We start from the raw sequence: 11,352 nt of genomic DNA, 5'->3' as shown, positions 1-11,352 counted from the left end.
TAACAACCTTGATGAAATTTACACTTAACTTATATCGGTGCTTTTGATTCCAAATAATGCAGTATTTCTTTGTGTAATTTCTGTCATTGACGCTGCGGCGTCCGTGCAGATGCTGCTGCAGGATTTCCAGCTCATGCCGTTTTCACAGAAGAGGGTGCTGACAACATCCAAAATGTCCTCTCCTGTTGTTTTCCCCTCCAAAGTTTTGCAGAATAATATGTGCTAATAAATGTTGTCAGTATCGATGTATCTCACGAAAGCAACAAGTTGTGCATTTCCACTGACATCTGTGGATTCATCCAGCTGGAGTGAAAAAGGATCGCTAAGTTTCCCACAATTTGCTTGACAATGTCTGTTCCCATTTTATCTACTCTGCAGCACACAGAGTCATTTGACAAAGGGTCAAACCATCCTGGTATGGGGGAGACTCTGGGTATATAGGATACTGAAATTGAATAGCCTACTGAATATAAAATTCAGTTCATGACCTTACACTTATATTTGATTGAATATTTATTAAATAACATTTTTTAAAGGATTTTTGAATGGATGCTTATTTTAAATATATATTTTTTAAATCTCACGCATCCACTGGAGTGCCTTCACGTACCCCCCAGGGGTACACATACTCCCATTTGAGAACCACTGCCATAGACAATGTAGAACTATGTTAAGTGATGTTTTATACATTTATATTTTTATTAAAAAGGCTAAAATGATAAATGCTACTTTGCTTATATATCTGCTATACATAAATTGTTGTACTTCTTTGTGTTCTTTTTACTGTAATGCAATTCATTCAACGAACAACCACAACATTAGTTTATATATAATTCATATTTATTCATATTTTCTTATATATTCTCTTAAGCAAATAAATGCAGGAAAATAAAAATCTCTCTCTCACTCTATCACTCACTCATTCACTAACTCACACACTCACTCTCTCACTCTCACTCTCACACACTCACACACTCACACACTCAGTTCTCATGCAGACTCCAGTACTGCGACCATCTTAGTGTTTTCACAGTTTTCATCTTTTTCTTCAGGTAGAGGATCGTACGGTCGTCGGTACAGCAGCCGCGTTACCAAGGTGATGATGAACATCTCCAGGATCAACAGCTGCTGACTCATCACTGTGGAGCAGGAAGCACAGGAAGTCAAGGTGGTGACGAGGGGGAATACAATCAAAAAGCGGACTTTAAGGATGGCTGGACTCATTTTTGATCAAACAGATGAACAAATGGATGGAGGGACTGATTGGGTGGATGGATGTTGACTCACTGTATCCTCTGGCTGTCGAAGAGAAAGGTGGTGCACAGGCGATGGTTTCATTCATGGCCAAGATGTTGATGATGGCTGACTGCAACTGGCTCAGGACCAGCACCAGCTATACACACACACACACACACGCAGTTAACCCTGACAAACAAAAGGCTGCTGGAAAATCTTGTAAAAAACTAATGAAAGCCCTATAGCCTGACATGTTATTAGAAAGAGTGTTTACCTACTGCCAGGCATATATATATATTGAGGAGTTAACGCAGATACTGTCCATCATGAAGTGTGCAAACAGCTGTTTGTGTGCATACATGCTTCTCCTGGGCCTTACCTGGTACATGGCGTACTTGGGGATGATCTTGAGCGTCCGCAGGGTAGTTCTCAGGTGCATGAACAGGATCGCTACAGGCCACAGGGCTGTGATCGTCAAGATGCCCACGAATGGGTTTATCCAAATGGCGGCTCCGGTGATCTCCAACTGAGAATGGAGTCAGGCACACACACAGTCACACAGTTATCCGACTGTCTCAATGACTTCAGAGAACATTGCACTGACTTGCATTGGTTTCCTAGAGAATTATTCTAACCTTAACCATACTTACTACTAGTCTAACTCAAACCTTAACCTCAACCCATAACCTGACCCAAAAAACATGTCTTCACCTCTAAGTTTTATGAATTATGTTATGGGGACTTGACTTTTGTCCCCTTTAGAAAGTACCCATACTTAGACTGTGGAAGTAAATTTAGGTCCCGACAACATGAGTAATACCTGGACCAAACACACTCCATGAAATCCATAGATTTGTCCATATACTGTATATTCTCATACACATATGATATAAGATGACATTTTATGTTTGTATTTGCACATAATACAACTGTACAGCAGGCAAATCATGACTATAATTTTTCTACACAAAAATGTTCACCCGGAGTCTTATATAGTAGATTCAGATTTTTATAGACACCAAATATGAAAAGCAAACAAGTTAAACAATGTGTGTTTGTGAGTCCTCACTTACCTGCAAAATAATAGGAAAATAAATACTAGAAAAAAAAACTCACATTAGTCAGGTCAAAGGACCCGTTGGTCCAGAGGACAATGGAGAGGATGGTGAAGACGGTCTTCAGGACGGCAAACTGTAAGGAGCCAAGTTTGAGCAGGAAGAGCGTGCGTCTGGAGGGGGAACAGAGGAAACTATTTCATGGAAGCTGCTGATGACAGAACTTTGGTTTAGTCTCTAAATGTATTTTTAAAACCGAATCAAAGTTTCAAATCATGGAAGGCTGCTTCGCCCTGAACCTGTCCTGGATTGTTACTGCAGGATGTTTTGAACACCACAGACTTGGGCCGATCTCTATTGACTCATAAATGGTTTTTGAAATGGAAAACAATAATGTCCCACTGAGGTTCATCATCAACTGAACCGACTGCATTAGCTCCTCAAAGATTTACACAACAACTAGAATCACTGCCCTGAGATTGTTTGCCTGTGTCAACGAGTAGAGTTTAAGTTTGAAAGGATTCCCTCATTCTTAAAGGGATAGTTCACTGAAAAATGTAAATTCCCTCATTCACCCGACGTTTGAACTGGAACAGGTGGATCAGTAAACTGTGACACAAAGTGAGTGCATTTAGTTTTTAATCGGCTCAAGAAACATAATGAAACTAGTATGATATATGCCCACCCCCTCCCCCTTCCAACAGGGCTGGGTGACCAGGAGTGTGTTCAACTTGCTTTCAAAGAACAGAAGCGTACATCTAATCTGAGGCCAACACTCGGTGGAGCACTGCGTTTACACAATCTCCAAAACAGGCAAACAATGACATAAGAGAGCGCTGCCCGAGCCCCGGCTCCTCAAACAACAGGTGATAAGGAGCAGCAGGAGATCTGGGCTTAATGAGCAGAGCAACGTGTTTCAGCGAGCACCTTTTCAGGGATTTCTCAACAATATGAGCAAGAAATGTGCAAAACGTGCAACAGCGAGAAACATTGTCTCCTCTCATATCTCTGTTTCTGCTCTAACAAACAGTTAAAGGAATAGTCGGGACATAGTGTTTGTTTTCTTGACAACAGTTAAGACAAGAGGTTGATTCAAACTGTGCACGTCAAACAGGTTTTTCTTAAAGATGGTCTCTGTCATCTATGGTAGTTCTTATCACATGTATGTCCATGTATTAGTTATTTGATAACATAAAAATGTCATGATTGACCTCACAAGCACGTTTCTTTCTGGTTTGAAACCGGGATATTTTAGCTTTGTGTCTGGAAAGGGGGAGGAAGTGGAAACATGTTGATTGTTATTTACAGTCCAAGTTTGATGCGTTTTTGGACCAGAACTCTTTAAGGCTTTGTTCTCGCTGTGACCCTGACAAAACAGAGCTTTTCTTCCATCTGATAAATAAAAATGCATATTTCCTGCTACACATGCATCATGTTTGGAGCTGCCATCCATCGACAGGCAGGATACTGCTGCCAGCTGATATGCACACCCAGGGTGTTTTAAGAAAGGATTCATTTCTCATTTTACTTGTTACGGCAACACAAAGATAGTGATCATGAAAACCACCGTCTGTACATGTTTACCGTGTGATGTCGACGTGCGGCAGGCACAGGCAGCAGCAGCAGCACGGCCCAGTGCTGATCTTCAGCTTGTGTTTCCCCGCCCGCCTCAGGAAAGCCTCATCACCGCCAACCTCCTCCACCATCATGATCAGGAACTTGAACACCACAATGGCAAAGTAACTGAGAAGTAATAAAGAATGAGGGACGAGAGGTGAGGGGGTGAGGAAATGGAAAAGACGCACACGAAGGAGGAAGATCAGTGGAGGAACATTACACAAAACAGTATCACTGACATGCAAGTTTCCCAGGTGATATTTCACCGTGGGGATCTGCCAGTGAAATAACACACAGCACAGCGAGAGGTGGAAGGTGAGAAAGAGAGGGAGGCAAAGGAAAGCAGACCCACCAGGCTGAGGTCATATCAGTAAACATGGTGGCTCTGGGGATCCACATCCCCACACAGGACATGGTGCCGATAACCTGAGAGAGAGAGAGAGAGAGAGAAGAAGGGGGTGAAAACCACGTGAAGATACAACATGATCGGACCAGCACATACCCAAACTGTTTTCTCTGCTCCTCTGAGTGGATTCATCTTACCGGTGCAGCCCCATTCACCCAGATGATTACACTCTTCTTATTGGACGGCACTTTCTTATAGATGTAGACACATTCCTCTAGGAAGAGCAGCATCGACAACGCCGCCATGAAGGTGAGGATGCCGTAGAGGACCATGCCAAAGATGTCCAAATCTGGAGGGAGGGGAGAGAAATTCACACAAATAAGCTAATCTTTCAAAGGTCTCATTTCAGCTCAAGATCATCCTGCAAAAATCCAAACCGGACATATGAACTTTGAATATGCTTCTATAGAGAAAATGGGTATTTAGGTTGTTGGGACCTTTATTAAGGACTTAACATGTTTATTTACATACCGAGGATGCAAAGGTCATTCTCCAGAAATTGAAGCTTGACATGACATGGGAATGTGCGATTAAGAGGGTGAATGCAGTAATTGTTAGAGCCTTAATCAAAACCTATAAAAATGGTTTGGCAGGTTGAATGAATTATTGCCTGATAAAAATTGGTGGCTTTAAATTTAAATATATTGTTTATTTACAATCACAAGAAAAAGTGGAATGGCTCTCAGTGAAGCTAATTTATCCACCGAGGCCAAACAATCCTACGAAGGATTGTTTTTTTCCTACAGTGGAAATATAAAAGAAAAAATGAAGTGGTCTAATAAACAAAAATGATTTATTTGACATAAAACATAGTTAAAGAAAGTGAAAACATTCATATGATGGTCTTCCCAGGCTCAGACCCCTTCCCTCCACAATGTTGAAGGAAAATCGGTTTTGTAGTTTTTACTTAATTCTACTCACAAATAAACAACACAAAACCTCCGTGGCCGGGGGAACTAGAATAGCAATAACAGGAAAATGTGGTTAAATTCAAAAACATGAGTAGAAGTCACTCTTTAAAAATGTTTGACAATGACAACTAGAAAAACTTTCTTTGGGCCATTGGACCTCACTGGAAATAGGAGTAGCAACATTGTAATGGTGAGTAGTGGTTATATTGACCCATCACTTTGTTGATGCCTTGAGTTGAGTTTCCTAGATGACATGAGTCTGCAACAATTTTAGGTTGTTTTGAAGTGAATGTACAGTTCAAGTGAAAACAACAGACTGTTGCCACTGGCATGTACAGAACATGTTGATCCTCTGACACGTGTCTTGTCCTCAGGTCATGTGATAATCGAGAGCTTTGCGGTAGTAAAATATAGATTTCTTTTTATTTCAGCCTGGAGGAGAGAACAGAAGGGAAAGTCACTGATGGAATAAAAAAAAAGCCGTCGGTTGTGAAACAGCATGAGTTGCGTTTCTGAAACTTTCTGAATGATGAGTTATTCCTGCATGTGGGTGGGATTTTGTCAGAAGAACACTTGTGGCAACAGGGAACACGTAAATGGGAACAAACAAATTGTACAAACAGATGTCTCAGACAAAGGAATATACCCCATGACAAAGCTGCCCGTCTGCTCTACATGAGACAGGAAAGGTTGAGTCAATGGTTCCAGCCTGTTGCCCGTTATCCCCTGGTTTCTAGGTCATTTATTCTCTGGAATCCAGAAAGTCATTATCGGTAATCAGTTTATAGAAACACAAACAGTTTCACTCTTTCTTCTTAGTGGGTCTGGGCCTTTTATGCTTTCCTGTTGGTTTGACGAGAGCTGGATATTTTACTGTGAGTGAGTGAGTGTGTGTTGTTGAGCGTGTGTGTTAGTTAGCGAGTGAGTGAGAGAGCAAGATGCAAGAGAGTGAGAGAATGAGTGTTTGAATAAATGAGAGAGAGACTTTTACCTCTTTCAATCCTTTTATCTCTTTCATCGTGCTGGGAAATGTTAAACTTGTGTCTCTGCTCAGCACGTTGAATCCACCTGTGTGTATGAAACTTGCCTTATAAATAAAACTGACTTGACTTTCAAAATAAATTGGCAAAGTTTCTATTAAAAGGACAACATTTTGAAATAAAAGCACCTATAGCAACAAATGTATAGACAAACTTGTTCACACCCAGAGGCCCATGTCTCTCTGCATCCCCTTGGCTCATTGAGAAGCCATCTATAACTCAGGTGGAGGCTGCTCTACGGTGGCCCTGAAGGTCAAAACCCGATAAGATTTCACAATCTTTAATGCTCAGAGCATGGCGCACAAGAGAAAGGTTGGTTTGTAAAATGGTGCCAAATGTTACTCTGCGTCACTTCCACCATATGATGATGATTATTGTGATGATGATGATGATCTTAGCACAGAGCTGAAGTGACCTCACTCTGCCAAGGTTCCCCCAACCTCTAAGTCTTTACTTTTATGGTTAATCAAACATGATCAAAAGGGAGGATTGTGAGGGAAATGTAACATTTTGATCATGCACAATATAATCCTGCTAATTTCCTCTTTGATTGATCATGATTGAATCTTACACAGTGTAACAGTGATCCTGCTGTATCATGTACATCTGAATGAATATTGGCCTGATTACCATTGAGCACGACATCAGATGAATGTCTTTTGTTGAAATATCCCCAAATGATTCCAAGCTTCTCTTCCATTATTCAAAGGAACAGAAAAAGGAAATGACATTGAGCTGTCATCAGGGAGTTTGGTTATGTGCAGTCACAAAGAGTGGTTCCACCCTTCCAGTAATAAGAAATGTTAGAGTGTTCCGTGAAATGTCTCGTCTTCGCGCTTTGACCATGAGGGCCACCGTACAGTGGACATACGCTGGAGGAACTCAGTGTTGAAACAGTTGAGCAGAAAATTGTACTTGACTCTAACCTGCCATCTCCCACCAACAAAGTCCATGTTTGATTAATGCAACGTGCAAACAGAAAAAGGGTGAAACCAGGTGACCCCAGGGCTGGACGACACAGTCAAGGTTAATATCAGGACAAACATTTTTAAGGTGATAACATGACATCCTGGTAAATGTCATATTATTATTTCTTTAAACTTTGAGGACTGCTGAATGGAGGTTGTGGTTTTAAACTCTTCTTCATGAGAAGAAAGTGACGAACACTCGATTAACAGCAAAGTATTTTACAAGTCAAATATATGATTTACCTCCTGCACAAGGATTAAAATTACATCTATTGAACGTTATTAATGAAAACTATATAGTGAAAAGTATTGATTTTTTTTATTGGCCAGCCTTATATACATATATATATATATTTCTAGTGTCAGCTAGGGCTGTCTATAATTATTAAGATGCAGGCTACTACAGTGAAATAATCAGCAATCTATTTCACCACAATTGAGAAATTAATTATTTGAATGAAAAAAATTAAGGTGCTTTGTGGATTTCACATAATTCAATTATGAAGCAGTTAAAGAAAAGGGCAGATTTAACCGTTATTTAAATGGTACTCAATTGCTAAAAAACAATCTGCCAGGGAATCATCAATATTAACAATGGTCTTTTTTAATCTTTTATACTATTTTACTTCAATAGAAAAATTATGATGTTTAGTGACATTAGGAGTCAAGGCATGACAATATTACTTAGCTCAATTTCTCCTAAGTGGATTTTCTCTATAAGCTCCCGTAAATGTCAGACTCACAAGTGAAAAAGCTAAATAAAATGAATTAATCCAACATTAGTAACACCAGCACCCAAGTGACGTGGATTAGTGGATTAGTTGAATTAAAAAAAAAGTCATTGGAACTGAGCTGTGTCTGAACATGTGGCTGTAATTTGACAGTTTATGGTGCTGGTCTTGAAATATAATGTTCCGCACATGTCAGGGCTTTGAACTGGGGCCAGGGGGATGAAACAGAGAATAGAGCCAACGTTTTCTCTCCTTCATTATTTACTGTAGTGTTTGCTTGGCTGCTTCTGAAAACCCGCTTTGTATAATCACATTATAGTGGCCTCCCAAAATAAATCAGGATGGACCAAAGGGGGAAAACACAGACTCCCCAGAGGTTCCCAAAGCTAAGTCCAGGTCCTTCAAGGAGGACAAAATAAACTTTCCATGAATCAGTTTAGTTTTTCCTCTTCTCCCAGAGGAACCAGAAAGGAGAAGGCAAGCCCACATGGGAATCTAACAGGATTCCTGCTGCTCTCATTCTGCCGAAGCGGAATCACAGCTACTCACTGATGATGATGTCGATGGCGAGAGGAGGCTTCTTCTCCCAGCAGCTCGGGTCAATGGTTCGGTTCGTTGCATTATTCATCGCTGGAGGATGTCGACGGATTTCTCTCCACAAACAACAAGCGCAACTGGTGCCGCTGGTCTCTCTCGTATCCACGGACGCAGCGTGAGTAAAGTTTGCGGTTTGGACTCTCCTCTTCGCTCCAAGTGTCCAAATGGAGCGTCCTGAAACTTTCCATGGAGGGACATTATGTGTACCCCGCAAAAAAAACACTTGTTGCAGCCTCTAGACCCGCCCCCCCACTCCATGTCGTCACCGGCTCCTGAATAAGTGACGTAAATAAGGACGGGGGGTTTGCGTTTGAACTTGTTTCACTTTGATTTTTATTGGTTTTCACTGAAATGTCAATCTGTAAAGAACAACGGATTTATGGAAGAAATCAGGAAATGTTTTTAAAATGTTACATCTTGCATAAATAAAAATCCTAATAGAAAAAAGGACAGACAGAAATGTTTATTCGATTCACTTTCCTTTTGTTAGTTGTTATTTTTCATTATTGTTTTTCATTTGATCTATTTATAAATTATCATATTTTATCAAATTTCATTAAATTGTTTCCCATGTATATGTGTTTATGTAAGTGTGTATTGCCTTTATTTCCTCATCTGAATTATCTCAATCCAATTTACTGAGTAGGAAAAACAAATGTTTGCTCCTGAACTTTTGTGAAGCCTACACAGTGTTTGATCCTAATTACATAAACTTTTATATAAAGTAAATGCAAATTTACTGAATCTTGTCACTCATATAAGATTGGTTATTCTTGCCATGCGTTTGTTTTTCTTGTATACGGTTTTGTAGTGTGTTGCACACTGCTTTAATTTAATGCTCATGGTCTGTGTTTCTTTGGAAAAAGCGTGGTCGTTCATGGTATTTATTAGTCCCAGTTAACTGAGCTATAAACTGAGGCCTGTTGTGAGTGCACATGTCTGTGTTATTCTTCTATTGTATTTGAGGATATATTGCAATCAAGGGGATTCTGAAGGAGCACAGCCAAGGCGAGAGAATGATTTTGACCATAGAACAAATGGGGATTCATTTATTAATGTTTTTTACAGGAGATTCTCTGGATAGTAGAGTTCAGGACAGAGGACAGTCAGTTGCATGGCTTTAGGTTTCTGTGTCTGAGGGTATTTCTCAGGACTGTAGCTCATTGACAAAGCCGGCACTCACATCACATGCTCCCGTCTCCCATAGCAACATGTGCAGGGTCCTCGTCATGTGAGGCATTTGCTGCTGTGGGTCTGTCTGAATAAAACAGGCCTTGACTGTGATCTAGACCATCAGTTAGATAAAAGTTGTAGAAAGTTTCTCTCTCTCTCTCTCTCTCTCTCTCTCTCTCTGAAAAACTGCTAAGACTTTCTCGGATGTCCGTAATTTCAATTTTGCATATAAACATCTGCCTCACATCCAGGCTTTTCCAGAGAAGCCTTTAGAAGTTTATATTGCCTAAAGACATTAGCTTTTCTTTGACTCTGAGATTAAATCTCTTTATCCCCGGGCTGCCTGTTCAGACACATTGAAGGTATGATTAATGGAAGTTGCAAAGAAAGCCCCGGACGCACACACGTCTGGTCACACAACCCGACACACAGCCCAATGTTGGCATGACGAAATGATGAGACGGCATGATATTTATGTGTCATGCAAAGTCACACTCTGTTGTATGTGTTCACCAGATACAAAATGCACAGTATGATCCAACTGCGTCTAACCTTACATGACCACTGACTCATTTTAATCAAGTCTGAGCAATCTGTCAGCAGATGATTCTGGCTACTTCAAGCCACTCCTTAATGATTCTGTTTCAGAGGCTGCACACTCGTGTTCCGACGGGCCTGAGTTTGTTAAACTGACGGGAATGTTCCATCCTCAACAAAAAACAACAGCGCAAGATGTCTACAGGAAAACTCCTCCCAAAGTGAAAGTTCCAGCTAATGACTCTGCAGACTGTGAAAGCAGCTGTGTAACAGACATTCAGTTTAAGTTCATCCAGATGCTGCCGCTGTCTATTGATCAACTCCCGATCACATCATCCTCTGACGTTTAGATACATTACTTCCTGCCCAGGTTCAATATTGACAGTGTTGGTTAATCCTGATGTCGCTGTCCCAAATGTCTTTTTAATAGTTAGTGTTGCCTTCAATGAATAAACCATCCAAAGGCTCGCTGAAGGTTGCTGCAGCCTTGGGTAGGAAAGTCACTGTTTACTCTCCTTCAGAAACTGACACTGAGGTCATTAACATGGGAGTTTGTAGCTTAGATGTACATGGACACACACACACACACACACACACACACACACACACACACACACACACACACACACACACACACACACAAACACACACACACACACACACACACACACACACACACACACACACACACAGGTTTTGGAAGCTAGTCACTATGCATTGACATCCATTCATTGTGGACGGCCTAACCAAAACCTTGTCCTTTATTTTAACCATGACCAATTTATGCTCAACCCAAACCTCAACCTAACCACACTTCACATCTTACCACCGAGCTTTACTAGGAGCTCAGAAATTCGTTTTTTCCTCCTTAGTACCAGCCTTCGGTCCCCATGAAGTCTACTGGTCCTGAAAAGATCAGTATTTGTGCATGGAAAAGGTCTCGTAGAGGCAACAAAAACAAGTTGACACACACACATGTGTGGAATAGTAAAAATAATTTTGCCTGGATTTAAAAAACACCACAATACAAGAGTTGATTTGCATTTTTTTAATATATTTTATGCTTGTGTTAGAGCATATA

The 11,352-nt window shown here is 40.6% G+C and overlaps 1 protein-coding gene across 1 annotated transcript; it reads right to left on the bottom strand.

Annotated features, from left to right (window-relative positions):
- Window positions 1–822: 822 nt before the first annotated feature.
- On the bottom strand, window positions 823–8,768 carry slc51a (solute carrier family 51 member A). Its single transcript, XM_061093619.1, has 8 exons — window positions 8,514–8,768; window positions 4,452–4,603; window positions 4,261–4,334; window positions 3,876–4,034; window positions 2,353–2,464; window positions 1,616–1,762; window positions 1,288–1,393; window positions 823–1,139 (listed from the first exon to the last, which is right to left on the bottom strand). The coding sequence occupies exons 1-8, from the start codon at window positions 8,590–8,592 to the stop codon at window positions 991–993; spliced, it is 978 nt and encodes a 325-aa protein (XP_060949602.1). The 5' UTR covers window positions 8,593–8,768; the 3' UTR covers window positions 823–990.
- Window positions 8,769–11,352: the final 2,584 nt, after the last annotated feature.

The sequence above is a fragment of the Limanda limanda genome, chromosome 20 (assembly GCF_963576545.1).
Source record: "Limanda limanda chromosome 20, fLimLim1.1, whole genome shotgun sequence".
NCBI lineage: Eukaryota > Metazoa > Chordata > Actinopteri > Pleuronectiformes > Pleuronectidae > Limanda > Limanda limanda.
This window is presented reverse-complemented; position numbering and strand designations above follow the sequence as displayed.